At 50.1% G+C, this 21,304-nt stretch overlaps 1 protein-coding gene across 1 annotated transcript in view; it reads left to right on the forward strand.

Annotated features, from left to right (window-relative positions):
- Positions 1–3,374: 3,374 nt before the first annotated feature.
- SEPTIN11 (septin 11) overlaps positions 3,375–21,304 on the forward strand; it is a 38,503-nt gene continuing 20,573 nt past the window's right edge. Inside the window, exon 1 of the mRNA XM_058804377.1 lies at positions 3,375–3,469. Coding sequence (XP_058660360.1) covers positions 3,443–3,469 — 27 coding nt within the window. The 5' untranslated portion in view covers positions 3,375–3,442. The remainder of the gene's footprint in view (positions 3,470–21,304) is intronic.

The following is a 21,304-nucleotide window of genomic DNA, read 5'->3' on the forward strand; positions in this document are numbered from 1 at the left end:
GGTCGGTCTCCATCCTCAGGGACGTTCAGTGCTCCATGAAACACCCCAACACCAGAGGTGCATCCCATCCTGAGCCACCCTGTGACGCCGGACTTGAGAAAATTGACAGTAAAGACTCACAAGTGTGCTGTGGTTTGGGGTAGCTATTATTACAACATGTACAGCAACCCATGCACAACAACCACACACAAACACCACGAGTGTCTGCAGTCACATCGTATCTCACCACATCTCATCTCTGTATTTGCTGCGTGGCTGAGAGAGGTTGGACACATGATGTGCTGTTGTGGGGATCTCACTTTGTTCTGTACTGCCCATGCTGATACCACAAGTGTGTACATAACAGCTGAGAGGGATGGTAAGATCAGTGCCCCCATGGGCAGTGGGCCCTGTGCACACTGAATAAATGACAGCCCCTGTCCCAAGCAGTTTGGGGACTGAATAGTGGGCAAAAGTGTGAGAGAGAAGGTGTGCTGGATTTTCTGTCTCGCAGTCAGAGAATGGAGGGACTGAGCTCAGTGTGGGCTCTGTGGCTTTAAAGAGGTCTGGATCAGGCCCTAAGTCACACTTCAGAAGCCATCTCTGCCGCAGGCTCCTAGCTATCCGTAAATATTTTTAGCTGCCTCTCATGTAAGCAGCTGGCATATCCTGCAGCCTGCTGCAAACCCAGAAGTGTATGCAGCCCTCACAAACCACGGACAGAGATTGCAATAGATGCTGCGTACATGTAGGCACACAGTTTGTGGTCATTGGGAGTGGGGCTGTGGCCGAGCATCATCCCCAATGGGCTACAGCTGTGAGCAGCAGGTGAGCATTGCTGAAGGAGCAGCCATGGAGTGCCCAGGGGCACTGACCAATCACCGCGGGGAGCAGAGGGCACACAGGTGCCATGCATGAACCGTGAGGGTATAAAAGGCTGGGCTAAAGAACAAGACTGGTGCTTGAAGTCTTTGGCTGTGGTGTGGTGTTACTGGGTATAGGTTGAGCCTTCTGAAATGGTAGGATGATACTCTGTATATTGTGGCTTTGCAAAGTGTATGCCTAACGTCTTTGGGAACGTTGAAACAATTCCTGTGGGGTCTCTGGAATGAGGGGCTTGCAATTCCCTTTAGAAACATTGAAACAGTTTCTATGGAGTTTCTGGAATGAAAAGGCATTGATTTGTTAGCGTTGATTTGTTTGCAATGGGTATGAAATTTTGAGGAGCAAGGTACCGAACACTAACAGTTGCAAAGAGCTGCACTAGCTGAGCTCGGGGAAGGTGGCAAAATGTTTCTTTGTGCTGATGTTTTTCTCCCCCTGCTCTTTCAGCATGGATGGCCGTACCCAGGAAGGTGTCTGTGCGTGAGTATCATGGAGGAAACACGGCCACAGCTCTCCCAGCTCCAGGCCAAGGAAGGACACGGTGAGTCACATCAAGGTTTTGTGAGCACAGGAGATTTTCATGTTGGTTGAGTTATGCTGATGTGGGAGTATCATGCATCTCTAATCCGGACGAGGGGAAGCTTTGTGTGCCTCACCCACAGGTACCACGAGGGCAGCCCTTCAGATAGGATCGCCAGGTTTCCACTAGAGGCTGCACTGGTCCGGGTGCCTTTCCCGGTGCAGGCTGGCTCAGCACCTCCTCACTGGAGCTGTGAGTGCAGGAGGAATTTGCTACAAGAGCAATAATGCGTCTAATGCTGACGCCTCCCTCGGATCTTGGCATTAACGCCTGACATGTTAGAGTGATGAAAGCACTGCACCAGCTATGTTTGCCAAATGTTCTTGATAGACACCTTTGCATGTCTGTTGGTGCAGCAGCTTTGCTGGTGGGGGCTGCACCTGTACCCGGCTGAGGGCACTGTCCAGGTGCAGATCCTCAGCTGCTGGGGGGAGGAGGGTCTGGTAGTGCACTTCCATTGGTTCTGGTTCAGGCTGGGGGTGCAGGAGCTGGTGTGGGTGACCACTCTCCAAAATCAGCTCCTGAGTTCTTCAAAACACAATCATAAAAGCTGCAAGAAGGAGATACCTGGACACTGTAGCCTCTTCAAACAGCCATGTGTTACTATATAGCCATACAGAAACCGCTTTTTTTTGAGGGAAAGGTACGAGCCTGACGTTGAAGCGACTACAAATGGTAAGTGCACTGCAAAGGTCTATTTGGTTATCACTACCTTGGGTCATTTACTTGTGCTTTCAGTTTTTATTCTGCTGGCTTTTTTCTTTTGATTCTGTGGATGTTCTTATATGGGGGTAGCTCTGGTGTGTCCATAATTCAGTGTGTCCTTCAAGTGTGCAACAAATAGGGTCTCTTGTCTTCTGTAGCCCTTTGGGGTTTTATGTCTCACAAAGTAGTGCAGGGCCTTTTCTTCATCCCTACCTTGGCCATAGATTTGCAAGCAAGACAGGTTTAGCTTAGCCTTAAGAGTCCCCACTTTTTAGGTAAAGGGATATCATGCTCAACACCAGGATAAATGTTTGTCAGCTGGAGTGGCAAGGAGCCAGCTATGCTTCTCTTCAGCCCTAGAAGTCATTTAGGGGAGTGGGAGTGTGGGCACACAGTTTGTGGTGATTGGGAGTGGGGCTGCCGAGCCTCATCCCCAGTGGGCTCTAGCTGTGAGCAGCAGGTGAACATTGCTGAAGGAACAGCCATGGAGTGTCCAGGGGCACTGGCCAATCACCACAGGGAGCAGAGGGCACACAGGTGTGATGCATGACCCATGGGGGTGTGAAAGGTTAGGCTAAAGAACAAGAAGGGCAGATGCTTGAAACCTTCTCAAGTGGTGTGGTGACACTCTGTATTGTGGCTGTCTCACCTGTGACATGCTGTGACATGGGAGAGCAACTGGCCACCGTGGCTGCTGTTTGGTATACCAAGTTTGTTTAGAAACTATGTTTGTGTATTTGACAGAAGTGCTCAGAGAAACAAGAGGAATGAGGTAGCATGTTTTGTCCTCTGTGTTGTTATACAAGGCAGTTAAGGGCTCCTGTGTGCCTCCTTGTTAGAAATACGTCTCTGCTGAATCCCTGCACTCCTACTTGCTGAGGAGGATCTTGCTGAGCGCTTGCTTGGCTGTCTCTTTGCAAGGGTCTCTGGAGCAGATGTGTCAGTATGTTCATCTGTGGCACTGCCAGGATGGGCGAGAGAGACCCTTCAGGGTTAAGGGGACGGGTACCGGCCGGGCGTGGGCAGAAGAGGGATTAGCGGGGGGTTACCGCTGGGCACTGACTGCCGCCCCCCGGGACTCCCGCCGCCTTTCGGGGCTCCCCGGGTGGCGGAGCGGCGCCGGCCGCCTGCCCGCGCTGCCCGGCGGCCCCGGGGGAGGGCCGGGGGGGTCCCGCCTCGCCGCCCGGCCCCTTTGCATTGCGCATGGGCCCTCCCCGCTGGGTGGCCATGTTGCAGTGCTAGCAGGCAGCGCAGAGGCGGCGGGCGGCAGCGCAGCGCAGACACCGCTCCGCGATGGCCGTGGCCGTGGGCAGACCGGCGGTGCGCGGGGCCGGGGGGCGGCGCGGGGCCGGATCGCCCGGGCGCGGATCGCCGGAGCGCGGTGGCGGGATCTGCCGGGGGCTGCAGGGGCGCAGCGCTGGGGATGCCGTGCCGGGGGCTGTAGGGGAGCGATGCTCGCGGGGGGCTGCGGGGGTGCGGTGCTGGGGGGCACGGTGGGCTCGCCGCCTTTGCCCCTTTCCGGGGCCGGGGGGAGCCCGCGCAAAACTTTTTTCGGCCCCGTTTTGGAGCCGCGGCTCGTGATTGCGGCGGGGCCGTGGCGGCGGCGGGCAGCTGCTCCCGGAGCCCCGCGGGCACGGGGGAACGGCGGGGATGGTCCTGGGCTGCGTCCGCCGCCGCTGAGGTGTTGGCGCTTTCCCCTGGGTGTTTCTGCCCCGCCGCTGCCCGCGGATGGGAAAGCGGAGAGCGGGAAGGGCTGTGCCCCGTGCGGGTGGGCGGGCGGGACGGGCCCGCGCTCCCCGGGAGGCTGCGGCGGTCCCGGCATGGAAGGGTTCTGGGGCACGCGTGTCCTGCGTTTTCCAGCGTGACCGTTTTTCTGGGGGTGTGGTGGCCGAGAGGGTTTTTAGGTTCGTTTTGAGAAAGACAAAAGATTTCCCCCTGACGGGGAGAAAGTGAAAAAGCCCCCAAACCCACAACAACGAAGTATGCCGAGAAAGAAAAGGAAATCTCTCTGGCGTCCAGCTTGCAGAAACGTGAATGAAACTCCACCGTGACCAGACTGAATGCGCTTTTGTGCATTGTCGGCCAGGGGAGGGAGAGACTTGACCGACGTCCCGGTAACTTTTTCAGTGCTTGGGAGTAACATAGAAGTTGCCCATGAGTGGAGGACTTGCATGTGACTCCCTCTCAAAATAAGAAAATGGTCTGCGTTCAAGATGTGACCAGGATGAGACAAGTTTCTTTTAGGGTTTATTAAGTGCTTGTGGGTCTGCGGGGCTGTATGGTTCCTCTGATGTGGAAAAGCGACTGTATGGAGATGGGGTTAATGGTGTTACTGGAGGTGGGGAAGTTATGCTATTAAGCAAAATGAGAGCTGGTGCTTCTTAACAGAATACCTATAAATTATACCAGCCATTTGTAAGGCTTCTTCTGAAATGTTTCCTTGATCTTAAGGTCTAAAGCATGGTTGGAAATTGAAGTTTGGCTTTCAGTGTAAGAATATGCATTGAAGGTGTGCCTTCAGATGATTTTTTAGGGCAAGCTGAAGGGTATTGCCAAGCAGAGCCTTTTGGCTTTGTGTGGAGCAGTAGCTTTGCAGCATGAAGAGGCTCAGGAACGTGGCTTATTGCAAGATGTGATTGCTGTTTGTTCTTGTGAATATGTTTGGCACTTTTTTTTTAAATTATGTTAAACTGGTGCTGCTGCTGAGCCTCTTGGGTTATTTTGGTGACTCCAAGCCCATGGCTATCCCAGAACCGAATCCACAGAGGGTTTTGCACCAGTTAAACCAAATTGTCTGTGGGCTGCTGAGTCCAGCCCCGTGGGACTGACTGGGGGATGAAGCATCTGTCAGCATGAGAGAAGCATGTGGGAGAGGGAGGGCGGAGGGCTTCCTCGGAAGCAGCTGCGGGGCAGGCCCTGCATCCTGCCGAGTCCGTGCTTTTTGGACAAGGGAGTTGTTTTATCTTGGGCTGATAAGAGAAGAAAGGATGGTGGCCTGGCACTCAGGAGGTGTTGGGCATGTTCTCTCTTATGTACCTCCTTATCTAATCCTCCATGCTCCCACTTTGCATGCTGCTGTTGTGCTGCTGGGAGTTGGAAGGAAGAGTTAATTATACGTTAGAGCAAGGCAAGACTGGTGAAGGTTTGCCTTTCCAACTTTGTTACAAAACATGATTAAGTGGAGCTGCGAGTGGCATGCATCTTGTTGGAGGGAGAATTAAAGGAAGGGGGGGAAAGAAAAAGGAAAGGAATGAAACCAAAAGCAAGTCACTTGGAGTTAAAATGATGATAACATTCCTGAGTCACAACCTTTTACGTCCTGGCAGGATATGATATTATGTTAATTGTAAAAGTATGCATAGAAAAATAACTTGAGCAAACTGCTCTGAAGTGTCTGTGTTTAATTGTAGCCGAGCAGGGCGTGTTTTGGTCGGATGGGAGGCTTTCCCTTTAAGGCCCTGATCCCACAGATGTGATGGCACATGTGTAATGTGCTGCCTGTAATTTCATTTGACTTAATGGAGACTGATCCCGGCATGCAAATGTAGAGGCATGCATAAGCAAAGTTTTGGCAGGATGGGTGCTGGGAGCTGCTGTGGGAGCTCTCAGCTGATGAAATCCATATCTATGCTTAAACATGAACCAGGCTGAGAGGATGCTGTGGTCATCTGGGCTCAGTGTGAGATAAGCCACTTCCAGTCTGGAAGCTGTTGAGATGTGCTGGCTAGGGGACACTTTTCTTCCTCTTGGATTAATTCCCAGTGTCTTGACCAGTGTTGGATGGTTTGTTGGTAGATCTGAGTATGGAAGAGGGCCCTGGCCTACCTACCCTTCCCTTTGTGTTTATCCTAAATGAGTACAGAACCAGAGCTTGGTTGTGTTACAGGAGTGAGACTCACGTTCATTTATTAATGTACCCCCTCTTTCTAAGCCTAACAAAAACTGAAGGGAAAATGAGGCTGGAGTGCAGATTTTGCATGGGAACCATAGAAAATGTTATCTGAGAGATTAAAACAGCACAATGTATTCTTACTCTTCAATCTGTTTTAAAAATACTTGATAATGAGAGACTGCTGGTTTCCATGGAGGGGAGGAAGGCGAGGGAGATGCGAAGGTAGTGCGGGGCTGAAGCCTCTGTGCTTTGTCTTTTAGCAGCAGATTTGCTGACACTCACTGGGCTCAGCAAGAGCTGGGGGCAGCACCTTTGGAGAGCCACATCTGTGTGTGCTGCTGAGTGCCACAGGGCCAGCGCTGGCCTGGGACAAGAGATGGGCAGCAGGGAAGGGGCTACCATGCTTCTGCCTTGTGGGGCTGCAGACTGCTCTCACTGAATGTGGTGATGCTGTGGGTGTGGGAGGCACTGCTTGGATTGCTGAGGTGGCCAGGGCACAGGGTTTGCCTTCCTGGCCTGCTGCTGCTAAGTGGGAGTGTTGGGCCTGGCCTGGCTCAGCTGTCTGCACCAAGGAAGCCCTGGGTGTTGCACACAGGGCTGTACTTTAGTTTGTGACCTTTTTGTTTCCTTTATTCACCTCGCTGTCTGTTTGCAGTAGGAAATTCTTTCAGACAATTCTTGCTGCTCCTGTTGATGCTAACAGTGGTGGGAACCTGCCTCCTCCTTGCTTTTATTTCAGCACAGCCTTGGTCACGGGCCAGGTTGTGTGTGTGCCCACCACACACTCAGGACCTCTAGCTTTTGCAGTGTGAATGAGCTGAGCTGGAGTCAGATGCTTGAGATACTTGCAAAGTCCTTACTTTGTGTAGGTGAGATGATGGGGAAGCAATTTTAGTGCCTGAGTAAGGCCCCTAAAATAATGATGAGGATTGACTAAGCATGAATCTGAGGAATAAAATATTTACGCACAGCTGAGGCATGTTTTATGTATCCCCTTCCCACCCCTGCAGCAGCCCTGTGGCTCTTTGAGGTAATTCTGGGAGCACGGGTGTGAGGCTGCTCAGTGCTTGCTTGGCAGGAGAGATGCCAAGGGCACAGGGTCTTCTCTTGGCTTGGCAGATGCTGCAGCTTCATCCAGCCTTGCCCTTGGTGTGATTTGGCTCTGTGCTTCAGTCCTGTGAGCTGCAGGGGCTCTTTCAGGAGAAGATTCTGTAGCAGCTTCAGCGTAGAGCAGTTGGATGTGACCAGGTGATGTAAAAATAAACAAGAAAAGCCTCTCAATAGTACTCTAAGCTTTTTTTAGGTACGCTGTGTAGCTGCCTTCACTTCCAGCTCTGTGAGCAGCTCTCCAGCCCGCTGGAGGAAGCGATGCGGAATAATGGTTCAGACAAACACCACGGCACAGGGACAGTTCAGTGCTGCTGCTGGAGCAGAGACACAGAACCCACTTTGGGCTCTCTCTTAGCTCACAGCAGCCTCAATGGAAATTTACCCCAAATGTTGTTCTTGCTCCACAGAGTCCTTGTTTGTGTCCTATGCAGTGGGAGTAAGAGATGCCCCTTCTTGGCTGCTCCCTCCAATCTGGATGCGTTTCCCCATCCTCTGCACCCTGGTGCCTGGTTTAGACACCTGTGGGCCAGGACTTTGTTGCCAGAACTGTTGTTGTCCACAGCTTGGGCAGGTGTGATGAACGGGAGTGTAGGCAAGGTCCAGCTGGCCGTGCACAAGGTGCTGAAGGAAGAGCCACAAGAAGGAAGAACAGCTCCCTGTGGTTTTCCTTTAGCAGGTCCCAGCCTTTCTAGAAACTTTCTCCATCTCTGAAGTGCTCTGCTCATCCCATCTAAGTGGTGCTCTGCTGGCACAAGCTGTAGTCCAAAGGCCAATACTGCCTTTGCCTGCTAGTACAGTTATTTTGCTGAGCTCTGTGATTTATGAGTTTTGAGCTATCTTTGGAACTCCTTACTTAAAGACACAAGCTGTGCCCGTGTTTTTGGTGACACAGGGTTAGGATCTGGATTTGCAATTAGAGATCTTGAAGTGTCTGCAAATAGGAAGAAGCTGCATCTTTTCTTGCAGGCTTAAGGTTTTGTTTTCTGTAGTAGCATCCCACATAAGGTGCTGTCAAAAAGCAGACTGCTGCTGTTTTTGGGAGTTGGTGCTTTCTTCCTTCTGAGCTTACAGCTTCTTTAGGTCTTTCTATTGTCTAATTGGATTTTCTATTTCTGGGTTTATTTTCAGATGGGATCTAGCTGCTGTAAATATGTTATTGAAGTACTGTAATTATGGGTTATTTCTTTACCAGATCTGCTCATGAATACTTGGCAGAAGCTAATAGAAAAACACTTTGGTTTAAAAACACTTTGGTTTTAAAGCACTTTGGTTTTGCCACGGTTGCTGCCCCTGCTTTGCCGGCGGCTCCTGAGAGCTGATTCCTGTGCACAGCAGTAGTTCTAATAGAAATTGTTCCTGGAAATCTGCATGCTTCTCATGACTTTCATTCAGGAATTACATTAACCTCTCTCACGTGATGGGTGTGGAAGTGAGGCACTGTTTTGACTCCTTGGCGGGATGTTTTTAAATGTCTTTCTGGGCTGTTCGGGGCTGTCAGTGGATCTGAAGGTGGTTCCCTGGGTGGCTTTGCTGGGTACAAAGTCAATTACAGTGTCCTGTAAGCAAAAGGCTCAACAGAACTTATTTACCAGATGTGTTGAATGCACCAAGTGTGCAGAGTGCTTTGTGTAAGCACGTGAACTTGGCTTGAATTAAGATTCTGGCCGTCTGGTGGTGGCAGCTCTGTTTTTGTCTGTAGAGAAAGTGAAAGGCTCAAGCTGGGGAGATGGTTTGTTGGTGACCCCGTGAGCTTGTGGCTCCGCAGGGCAGCACGAAGAGGGGCTCACAGGGAGTACAGTAGTGACCTGCAGTAGAGGTGGAATTGCAGGGCTGCTTTTGGCCTTCCAGATAGGGGTTCCTGCTGTAGGCACAGACAAGCCTTTGCCTTTGGATGCACTCAAATCATCTCCCTTCAGTCCCTGTGCAAACCCTTCTCCTCTGATCTGAGTCAGTCTGGAGCTTTTGGCAGCTTTCAGGTGAATGAACAATGCCAGGCTGATGGTCCTGGCCTAATTTTTCTAGGACAAAATTTGGCAGGCAACAGACTAGCTTGGAAATGAGAAACTTGCCTCCTGGAAAGGTGAAGGTACCAGGTTATGGCTGACACTCATTCCTGGCATCTCCCTGAAGGAGATGGATTTCCCCATATCGCCTGGATGTGTCTAGGAAATATACAGGGTTGCCAGTAAAGAGATTGTGCATACATGTAGTTGGATTTTCCTTTTCTTGCTTCATCTGTGATTAAATATTTTTTTTTCTCTGTTGTCTCCTTTAGTTTTAGTTAGTATGATGACATTTCTTGGATATCTGGGAAGGAACACAGCCACAGCATGGCTGATGTTATTTTAGTCTTTGTTGTTGTTTTGTTCCTAGTTTGAAGTGTCAAGGCTGGTATTGTCAGGAAGTGTGGAATTAAATAATTGGGAGCAGTACTAATTTATTCTGAGGTTTGCAGAGAAAAGATTAGGTTGTCATACTGTGAGCAGGTATTGCTCCCTGTAAGTGCTGGGAGTGATTATAAGGCTTAACGCTGCCATCTGGGACTGAACATATGCACAGTCCTCAAATCTTCATGTCAAGGCCCCAAGAGGAGCAGGGATTTTGTGATATCGTCTGGTGACACATCGTACCACTTCATCACCACATCCATTGGCTGCTGCTTTTTCCTCCTTCAGATCTGCCTCATGTCTGGGTTGGCCTGTGGCAGGCCTCGTTATACCTTTGCATTTTTGGGCAGAGCTCTGAGCCCTGAGGTTTTTTGCCTGAGTGTAAGCACAAGGGTATGGACTCTGGGAGGCGGGGGGGAGTAATCTTTCAAATCTTGATTCAGCAGTTCAGCTAAAGCTTCCCATAATTCTGGCCAGGTAACTCAACTCCCTGCCACTGTGGTTATCTTAGCAGAAGAAACAACCAGTCAACCATTATGCCTTTGTTAACCTATAGAATCAGAAGATCAAGATTTTTAATTACATTTGAAAAGGGTTTTGTTGTTTTCCTGTATCTTGTATGTAATTTCCTAGCCAGGAGAAATCCCTAGTGCTTTTAAATGAATGCTTTTCTGCCACAAGCTGTCTTTTATCACAGAAAGTGCCAGCCTAGTCTCATTCTGTTTCATCTGCCTCATTAATATTAAATACATGGCACTTTATATGGCAGCCGGAGCAAAAGCAGGGAATTTCAGCTAATATCTGACAGTGGCAAGCTGAGATTAAAAGATATCAGTGCTGTTGCTATATATAAAGGAACTGGCATTTTTCAGGAGCACTTGACCTAATTTATGTCAGTTCTTTTCTCCCCCTGCTCCCTTAAATCTTTGCATCTTTAAGTGAGCCCTTAGATGCTCCTGCCTTTCTTGCAGGCCTGGTTCAGTCTTCTGGGAGAGGAGGGGGTTTGGTGCTTGTAGCACAAGTCCCTGGTGTCCAGTGGAGGCAGAAAGTGACACCAGATCGGGGAGATGTCCGTGTTGGGGAGAGCCTTCATGGAAGAAGTGTGGACTTGGACTGTGGGGCAGCTCTTCAGCAAAGCTGTAGTAGACTCTCCTGATGGTCTGATTTAGAAAGCACCTGGCTGAAAGTAGGAGAATAAACAACTTTTCAGAGCACTGCCTCCCCTTCTGGGACGCACAGTTGATGGTCACTGAACAATTGGAACGATTCACGTGCGTTGTTGATATGTGATTGACTAGGGCTGTCAGGGGACCTTGGGTTGTGTGTTTCCAGGTAGCTGAATATTCATCCAGCTGGAAAGCACTCCTGCTATTCAGCATTTGCAGTTGAGCAGTTATTAATTATTAGAGCAGTAATTAGCAGAGCCACTTAGGATTAGGGTTTGTGTGGCTGCAAGTGTTTCGGCCTTTGATTTGGTGTGTGGTCTTGGGCAAATGCCTTTGTCTTGGTGTGCCTTTGTTTTGTGCATGTGTAAAGCAGGAGATAATTCCCTTCCTTGGTTAGTGAGGTGCCAAGGTGTGATCAGAGAATTAATAGCACACCGTAGTCACCTCTGCAGACCTCGCCCTGTTGCACCAAATCGAGTGAACTCTCGTGGCACAGAGGCATTACCAGATTAATGCTTTTAATTAAAACTGCCTTCAAGAAAATAGCTATTCAAATAGGGTAATATGCAAGTTGTGTTTTCAAGGAGATGTAACAATAAGGAGGAAGGGTTTAAAGGTGAGCAGTGTGAGTAACTGACCCTGTTTCTCTGGGTTTGCCTGAGTGCAATTGAGGGCAATTTTCACGTAGTGCATTCCTTAGTGATACTTAATTTCTCTGGTGTAGGCCAGAACCATTTAAACAAAAAGCCAGAGGTGTTTTGTTGCTTAAACAAAACATTATTTGAAATTGTGGGTTGCTATGTGACTCCTGTCTGTTACTGAACACACTACTTTTCCTCTAAGTTTGGCTTTGCCAGGCATGGAGCTCAGGAAAGCTTTATTTTTCTTCCAATGGGATATGCTTTACAGCATTTTGATATAACCTGAGAAAAGCAGGATTTTCATAGCCTAACCAAGTAACCTGATGATTTCTTCCAGCGGGTTGAGCCAGAAAGCCAGAAGTATAAATGCAGGCTAGCTGTGATACAGTTTATGTGCTGTCCCGGTTTCAGTTTGAAGGGAGCTATAAAGTTCGCACGGGCTAGAAAATGTTTCTGGCATGAAGTAGGTGGTTGGTCCCTATGTAAAATCCACACTAAGGAGTCCCAGGGGAAGGGTGTGTGGATGTTGTCAGTATCCACACTTGGTAAATGTATCTTTTTCTGAGCTGTGTGTGCTGAAACATCTTGGCAATTGGAAGCAGCTCAGGGCTGGAGCCTTGTATTCCCGATTTGGTGCCGTGCCTTGCAGAGGAGAGTGGCCCAGTGTGTAGGGTTCAGTGGTGCTGGGTGGAAGGAAGGAGGATGGAGATGGCTGGATGTGTGCCATCCTCCTGGGTACTGTGTGAGTAGGAAGGTAGTGCAAGCCCGCTCTCGAGGTTTATGCTTTAGTTGGCACCCTCAGGGGCTACTGAGTGACCTCAGAAAATGTGAATTAAGACATCAAGCACCTGAGGAAGGGCTGTTCCAGCCTGCACTGACTCTCCTGGGGTCAGCATGTGCTGCTGGCCAAGTGCTGATGTGTGACATGGGAGCCCTAATGCTGCGTGTACAGACTCAGCTCCTTCTCCTGGACAGCTGTGGGAGGAAGAGCCAGGCATTAGCCTTCCTCTTTGAAGGCTTCCCGAGTTCCTCAGCAGGTATTTATCTGTCAGACCCCATCTGCTCTGGGGTATGAGCAACCCAGGCAGGGCTGCTTGTGGCTTCGTGCATCACCTCCTGCTTTGAGCAACGTGGAGGTGGAGGCTGCAATCTTAATACAGGATGTGCAGCAGCAGATCCCTTGCTTTGGTATCTCATTAACTCACTGGAGCCAAGGGCAGAAACGTGCACTGCACATGGGAATTGTGCCCCAGTTTTGGCTTAGGCGGGTCTGCAGCACTTGGAGTTACAGAGCATGTCAGAGCAAGGAGCTCCTTCATGTGAACTAATCTTTCCTAGACCTCTGCTGGAAGTGCTTGCTTGGAGCAGCCGTCATTTGCCTTGGGGTGTGTTTGTCTTCCTGAATCCTTAGGTTTGGCTCCATGAATGTGCAGCAGGATTTACCTGCTCTGTCAGGTCTTTAGAGCTGGGCTGCTGCAGGAGCTGAGGCCGGCACAGCGGAGCCTGCTCATCTGTCACAGCCCTTCTCAGCTGCTGTGTGCTGGCACAGGGCTTGGCCAGGCCCAACAGCCAAGGGCTTTGCTGGTGGAGGGATACCTCACTGCCTGTCCTGGTGCTTCCAGGGAAAGAGAGGAGTTGAGGAAAAAGGGATGAGGAATCTGAGTACCGCAAGCACAAAAAGCGACAGCGTCAAGTAACTGTGGGAGGTGCGAGCTAATGGCAAATCCTCTTGCTTATTGCTGTTATTCAGAGAAACAGCCTTGCAAAATGTTCTTTTCCAGAAGCTGTCCTTGAGCTATGAATCTCAACCAAGAGCAGTGCAATATGTATGATCTGCACTCATAAGGTTGCAAGAGTTTGGGTTATGTTTAGCTTGGCTGTTCTGGAGAAATCCGAGCAGCTGGACTCTCTAGAAGCATAGTGCTCCAGGGAATTCTGTCTGTTGGCTTTTGGGGTGTAAGGGAGAAGAACACTGCAAGTGTGGGGTTCATTTAACACTGCTCTGTTACAAGCAGTGGCATGGGTTGCTAAAGCACAAGCCTTGACAGGAGGGCAGAAATTAAGTCTGAACCCAACTGCTTCTGCTTTCCCTTCGCAGTGCAAACATGACTGGGGTGGACAGTCGAAGCAGAATGTGGAGGCCAGCATTAATTAATCTGTGGGGGTGGGTGCTGGCTCCAGTTGAACCTTCTAGCAGCTCCCACAGCTAATGGACGTTGCAGCAGCTTGCATACGGAATAATTTATGAATTTGGAAGGACACGATTCCAGAGAATGTGGGTGAGTGCCAGCGGTTTGCAAACCTCTGCCAACGGTCTTGTGAGCGGCGGGCTGCTGTGGGAAAAATAACATTGGATTAGTACAGGGTGATGTTTGGAAGTGTCCCACTTAGCTCCTAAAGCCTGGCCCCTGTGCAGAGCTGGGCTCTCAGCAGGACGCTCCAAAGTACCAGAAATGCATTAAGTCTGAGTCTGCTGCATGTACCAAACGACAAGTGGGGAGCAGCACAGGGAGATGGTTTTGGCTGCAGGCTTTTCCCAAGCAGCCTTAGCAGCATCTTTGTTTGGGAGGACAGTTTCCTCATTCCAGGTAATTGGGCTGTCTGGGCAGGTGCAAGGTTACTTGATCTTGCAGCTCCAGGGCAGCTGGGTCCCACTCCAGACCTGTCCCCTGGCCTGGGAGCTGGTGTTGAGTGCCTTCCCTTGGCACCAGGCTCTAGAGGCGGATGTGAGCCCAGCAGCACTGCAGGCCTCTTTCCAGCTTTGCAGGCTCCTGCTTTTAATTAAACTGTCGCGACACTGGGACGGCCCAAGGATGACTGAGGTACCCGAAGCCAAAGGTCCTGCTCACAAAGGTGTTTGGGAGCCTTGGAATGCGGATGGGAAGCCTTGGACAGTGCACAGGGCAGGATCCATGCCTGCCTCCCACCAGTTGTGGTTTATTTGCTCTCTGCTCATCCATCCATTCTGTGGCAGGGCTGAAAACGTCTCTGAGTTCTGGCTTTAATATCAGAGCGTATCCTCACAGCTGAGGGGAGCCTTAAAAGATAGCTATGCCTTGGCAAACCTTCACTCTGCACAAGTTGATGTGCACCACTTACCTGTGAGGATCTTGGTGGATTTTAAATAATTCCAGATGGCTCCAAGGAGATTTGCTGTGCTTGATCTGTGTTATATGGAATTCCTTTGTGTTTTATGCCTCTAGACCCAGTCCCACAATAGAGCAGTGCTTGCCTCTGAGCAGCTGCCTGCCTGCTGGATAACTTGGTCCCCTTGTGGAGCTTACTCCTTTGCCAGCCACGAAACCATCTTCTTTCACACATCCTGGCCAAGTTCTCCTTCTGCTGTGTGTGTAAAGGACTGCTTGCTGCCTCTCTTGTTACAAATGCCCATTGTTCCAGTGGATAGGTTGAAATGCAGCATAATCCTCAAATGTTCTGTAGATTTGACACATACCAGGAGCTCTCTGAGCATACAGCTCTGCCAGACACTGTGTTGGGATGAAGAACTTGGGAAGGAGTAGCAGCTAGGGCAAGTCTGCCTCTGGGACTGATGTGGGGGGAATGCACCAAACACAGAGTTGATAGTAGGTTTTGGATCAAGTCCTTGGAATTGTGTGTAAGTCCAAAGAGGATTTTATTGTTAGAAATTTGTTTAATTAGCATCTGGAATGTAGCCACTAACGTAGGTTTGTGTGTGGAAAGATGGTGAGTACTTTCCTTTAGGAATTGTTGTTTCCTACGTGTAGATGTTCAATAGTTAGGGTTAATAAAACTTAGCAACAGCCAAAAGGAAAATATTTTTCTCTTTATTTCCTTGTGCTGTACATTTAGACACTGTTCTCATTGTTGGGGTTTTTTGTTGGTTGTATTTTTTTTTTTTTTTTGTTTGGGCTATGTGTGTCCCTTTTTCTAGGGCAGAAAGGAAAATTGTTCACCAACAAAAGCTAAGCTTATGGAAACTACCAGTTGGCTGAAGGTTCAGGGGCTGGAAGCATCTGAACCTGCTGACATGAGGGGACTTGGGGGTGTCACTGGAGCCCCCAAAGCCCTTGCAGTGAGAGAGGAAGGAGGAGAAGGGTGGCTGTACAGGCTTGTGCTTTAGTAACAGCCATTGGTGAAGGGGCATGTGGGGAGGTTTTTCCATATGCAGCAGCTTATGCCAGTTTTGCATCTGTCTTTATTTGCATTATTAGGATTACACTAATAAATCTGCTCTAAACCTGTTTGAAATGCCTGATGCTGTGACACTGCTGTTTGCCAGCACTGTGCGCACTGTCCTTGCCAGCTTCCAGCCCTGGGGTGGAAGCTGTGCTCACACAGCTCAGGAGGCTGCTGCATCCACCCAGCTGTGGCCTCGCTGCCTTTACAATAAAATCCCGCCTGCACCAATGACATTTTTTATTTTCTTCCCCAGGAATTGCTGTCCCAGTTATAGATGTGTTTGGAAAAGAGGACCCTGCAAAAGAACCTTGTCACATAAGCCTGGTGTTGAGTGGTATTGCTTGTGATTGAGGGGAAGATTCTTCCCCACTCTGTGGAGTTCCCAGGCTCATCTGCTGTGGAAAAATCCTTTTCTTGTAGGGTGATGGTGCTGCCTGAGCTGCCTTTGGAGGCTGCCATGGGCTTCGGATTTCCTTGCTGGTGTTTGCAGGGGAGGCTGGGGATGTGTTGTGGAAGGGACATCGATGGTCAGCTGCTGGAAGGAGTTGGGCTGTGCTGCGTCACACAGAGACCTTGGTGGCCTATGCTGGGGACTTGTTCTGCCACGTCCTTCACACTGGGTTACTTTGTCACCAGCAGCTGGAATGCAAGGAAAGCTTTAGCTCTTGGGGGTGGGCAGGAGCAAGATAAACTCCACAACATAGGCGTGGGGCAGTGTGGGACTCCTGATACTTCTGGGACTTGATTTAAATCTTTGGAATGAAAGGTTTATCTCTGCTCCAGCTCAAAAACTGGAGCTGTCAAGCTAATCCTTGGATTCCTTGTGAGTAGAGAGTTAATCCTTTCTTCTGGTGCTGTGAATGTTTGTTTAGCTATGCATTTATGGAGTTCAGACACTTTGGAGTGTATGTTGGGCAATTGCTGGTGTCCTGTCTGGGGACTCTGTATGGCTTGGAGCATTACCAGGATTGTAGTGGCCATGACACCTCTTTGTGGTCCTGCCCTTTAGCCAAGTGATGGATATGGAGAGGGCTGTGGGAACATTCCTGGCTGTGGGCGGCATGTGGGAAATCTGTTTTGTCCTGCAGTGTCTATCGACTCCAGAAATGTGAAGCTTCTGTAGCAGTTATCAGTGCAGCAAAACACAAGGAGGATAAAAAACCTGATGTAGGGTGACCTTCTGGTCCCATCTCCTAACAATCCCAGTGTTGTGGCTGTGCTGCAGGCCTAGATCAGATGGCCTTTTCTCCAGAGAAGCTCTAGCCAAGGAGGTTTTTTGGAAAGACAAAACATGGTCTTTCAAGGTAACCACAAAAATTTGGAGTTAGTGCGGTGGAGGGAAGGAAGTAATTCAGTTGAAATATAGAATTGCTCCTATTCATAAAAATTTTAGTGTTGGCTTTCCCTGTTTAGGGCAGGAAAACCAGGACTTGCTGAAGGCAAGTGGGAACTTTATTGCTTTGAGGTAGTTGAGAGCTCCAAGTCTATGGACTAGTATTCCAAAACTGTGGGCCAAATAATTGAGTAAACCTTCACCTTTTCCTCCACATGCAGATTCAATCTAACTTAATTCCCCTTTCCTTCTTGCTGAAGATGAAAAACTGTGTGCTAAGGCAAACAGTATTTGTGATCTTCAATATTTATTGATTGCTGACCTTTTCTTATTCATGTTGAAGGATTTCTGTGGTGCCTTGGAAAGAGCTCTGTGTGCCATGAGGGACTCAGTGTGTTCTGTTTCCCTTTTCAAAGCAGATGTGGGGGCTGTGACTCAACACTCAGCATATTAGGCTGTGCCATGAATTCATTCAAAGCTGGTTCTTTTGCTTTGTTGTTTTCTGGTTACTTGGTCAGTATCACACTCGATTGAGGATGATAACACTTGGCTTGGCTAGACACAAGATGTTTTCTCTGGTCTTTTACTTAACCTTAGTGCAATATATGCACATACGTGTTGCATATGAATTTAAGAAGAGGTGGTCTGAGCTAACTCTTTTCAATCCAGTTGGTGCTGGATTGACACTTCCTTGGTAATGCTGGACCAGTAAAGTTTCCCTGGGGAATTCCTGTGTGTATTTAGCACTATTTTGGGCTCTGCAAGCCTTCGTAGGGATTTGTCAAGGAACTGGGTGATGATTAGTTTGATGTTAGGACTGGTTTATACTTGCTGCTGTGGTACCTGGGCATGGGATAAGCCTTGTGTGTATGTACATCGGTGTTAGCTCAGGATTTAAGTGTGGGGACAGCTACTGTGATAGATCCTGAGCTCTTTAGTCCAGGATGAAGAGAAGTGGTAAATAAATGGTCTGAAGCTGTGTGCATTGATAGGCACAGCTCCGGTGCCCTGTCTGGGAGCTGTGTCCATGTGCCAGGCAGCCACAGTGTCCCCCACCTGCCCCTGAGCAGGCCAGCAGGGCACAGTGTTAACATGGATCCTGCTCCTGAGTCCCAGGGATCATTCATTATCCCGAGCATGAGCTGGGGCACCTTCCAGTCCTGCAGCTTGTTGAATGGGAGCTGACAAAATGTGCCCTTGATACGTGGCTGCAGCTTTTCAGGAAGGAGCACGTGGGGTTAAGGAACTGTGAGGCAGCCCTGCTGGGCTGTGCCTTTGCCACCTGGAGGAAAGCTGCTGCTTTTTGTGTCCCAGGGGCCCTTAATGTGAGTCAGGTATTGGAACAATGCTGCCTTGTTACACTTTGTAAGCAAGCCCTTTGGGCTGCTTTCCTTTCTCAAAATCCTTCCTCTGCTCTGGTTGTGCTCACAACCCTAACTGGACTGGAGTTGGTGGAAGGTTGGAGGAAAACCTGGCAATGGGGTCGCATGCTCTGTTGCCAGGTTTGTCTTAATTCTGCCTTTTTGTGCCTGGGGACAGTGTCCCAGAGAGGTCCCCCCTCTCTGTGGGTGTAACTGGAATTTTGCCGAGTTCATGTGTCACCCTCCCCTCTGTGGCAGGTTCCATGTTGGTCTGTGCCTCCAGCTTTGAGCAAAGTATAGATCCAATGACTTAATGGCCCGTGGTGCAGCTGTTTCAAGGCTATTTTAAGAGCATGACAGTGAAATACAGAAGGAAATGACTGTTGGATTTTCTCTCTCTGCTGCCTTGCTGGACTGTGTCTGTGGTGGTGTGGCACTGTGCAGCCAGAAGGGCTGGAAAAGGGCAAAGAAATGGGAGAGAGCAGTGTTTCTAATGGCCATACAGCAATGTGCCTTCCTGCTGTCTCCCAGCTGGCTTCTGTCCTTCTGATGGGAGTTGTTTTTAAATCTTAAGGTGGCAAGTTTTCAAGTCTAGCAAAAACTGGGCCTTTTCTGGTCCTGGCTGGTGTCAGCTGGCCTGGAGTCACAGCCCGACTCGTGTGTCGTGTCACTGTGCAGCGTTTCAGGGCTTACGGGAAGGAGCCTGCAGCTCCCTGTGCTGTGCCTGCCTGAGGGAGCGGTGGGGATGCTCCAGGGGGAGCTTTGCCCTTCCCTGTGTGTGGCACTGCAGCAGCCCGAGGGCAGGGGCACCGCCATTGAAGCGGGAGGAGAGCAGTGGGTCGGCACGGGCGGCTGGCAGGAGCAGCAGCTCCCTTTTGATTCCCTCGGCCCAGCACAGGCGGGCAGAGAGGGAATGTTGCACGTCGTGCTCCTGTCAGGAGAGAGATTGGCCAGAGAAGCACAGAGCATCTGGTTCTCATTGGGCTCTGCCTTTGGATGGTCTTCATTCTTGTTTGTCACATTATGTCTTTTTTTTTTTTTTCCCTTCCTTCCTCTCTCCTTTTTTCTTTTTTTTCCCTTCAGCGAGTTTACAAGCCTTGCTGGAATGCACATATGGTCCTTATCATCCCCAAAGTCCAGCTTTTTTTTTTTTTTCTTTTGCTGGTTAGCAGTTTGTGACATCAGGGGCTGTTAGAAGCATTAGTCACTTTGCCTCCAAATAGAAAGGTCCGTGGTTTTTGGAAACCTATGGAGGAAAATGTCTTTTATGTCAGTCCTTGGCATACATGGAATTGTGAGTGCTCTGAGCTTGTGCTGACCTTTAGCCGAACATTTTGCCTGAAGACAAATGCTCGTTCCCACTCTCTGCTGCCCCTCCTGAGTGGTCAGATTTTGCTGACTTCCCGCTTTCCAGAAGAATGCAACTGTATCCTTTTCCCTCCGTGCTCCTGCCGAGTTCCAGCCGCTTGCCAATGTAAGCAGCTCCGCTCGCTTCCCCGCCGGCGTGCCCGGAGGCGCGGGGCTGGCTGGGCCGCGGGAAGCGTGTCCTTGCCGTGTGACAGGGGTGGCTCTGGCAGCTGTGAGCGCTGCAAACCAGGACATTTGGTGCTGCGCGTTCGGGAGGTGGGCGCTGTGCTTCCCACCCCTTGTGGCATCCGTGCTGGGCGAGCTCGGAGCTGCTCGGGCTGGGGCACGCTGGCTCTGTGTGTGTGGGCTGCACCTAAGCAGGGACCGCCTTGTGGTGCCTGCTCGTTGTCCCCTCTGCCATCCTGCCCCTCGTTCAGGGGCCAGCCCTGCACAGAGCGTTGCTCCCGTGTGTTACTGCCTGTGGAAGTGTGTCCAGCATCACCAGAGCCTCTGGGGGCATCTGCTCAGGGGAACTCCTTACTTGGTCTCAGTGGCAGCCTCCTCTGGCCGGAGGTTCTGCAGTTCCATGAGATTTTATCTGTAGAGCATTCTTTTCTGCAAGGGGGGCAGCATGAGTCCCACACCTGCTCTTCCCCATCTGCTGCTGCCCAGTGCTCTGTTGGTCAAGTTGCTTCCAGCCTTCCTTCCACAAAATGACGTTTTCTGCCACCCTTTAATCTTGGGGATTAAAGACAAAATCAGGGAGAGCCTTTTTGTATTCCCTGTGACCTCCCAGTTTAATGAGCAAGGGAGCCAAGTGTGGCATAGCTCTGCTGACAGCATTCCCTGTTCCTGGGAGCAGAGACCTGGCTCCTTGCTCTTGTGGTTGATGTTGCTGGAGGGCTGGGCCAGGGGCCTGGTGGGGAGCTGTGTGTCCCTGGGCAGCTGCAGCTGGTGCCAGCTTTTATCCAGGAAGATCAAGATGCTTTCCTGCAGTCCATCCCTCAGGGACAATAGCTGCAGCATTGAGTCACTGGTGGCTTGGTGGCAGGCAGGGAGGCACAGATCTTCATGGCTTAACTGACACATTAATGTACAAAATGAGAGCATGCCTTCCACAGGGGTCTGCTCTCCTCGTTGAGAGAAAAGAGGGGGAAAAAAGAAAGCAAGGGGGAAGAAAAACAACCAAGGACCTCCCAGACTTGAGTAACTTGTGCAGACATTTGCCCGAGCCTGCAGCCAGCCAGCAGCAGCATGGAGCCAGGAACTCCCCCTCCTCTGCTGGTGACTGATGGTTATCTTACCCTGAAACAACAGCCAAGAAGTCCTTCCTCTCTTTCTGAACTGATTAACTGATTGATTGCTATCAGCCCTTTTCTTCTGGCATCCCTGCACGCCTAGGAGGGGAAGGGAGTTGTTCTTGCTTCCCATGTTCTCCCCGTGCTATTCATAAATCCATTTGTCCAGCAGTTAAGGGTTTGGCCATCCCTTAACTCTGTGTAAGGAAGGGGAGTGGAGTTATGGGTGCTGTTGGGAGGAACAGGGAGCTTGGCTCTGGCTTAGGCACTGGGAATATTTGGTACCCTCCTGGCAGGGAGATGAGCTCTTGGATTTAACTCTGGGAGGGGGATAGATATTTCTCCTCCTGACTGCTCCTTGCTTCTGTCCTCCTGCTCTTGCCTGAGCTGCTTTTTTATCTGAGCAGACTAAACTATCCCTGAGGTCCCTGGCTTTGGATGCAGCATCTAAGATGATTT

This window comes from Ammospiza caudacuta, chromosome 4, assembly GCF_027887145.1.
Source record: "Ammospiza caudacuta isolate bAmmCau1 chromosome 4, bAmmCau1.pri, whole genome shotgun sequence".
Classification (NCBI taxonomy): domain Eukaryota; kingdom Metazoa; phylum Chordata; class Aves; order Passeriformes; family Passerellidae; genus Ammospiza; species Ammospiza caudacuta.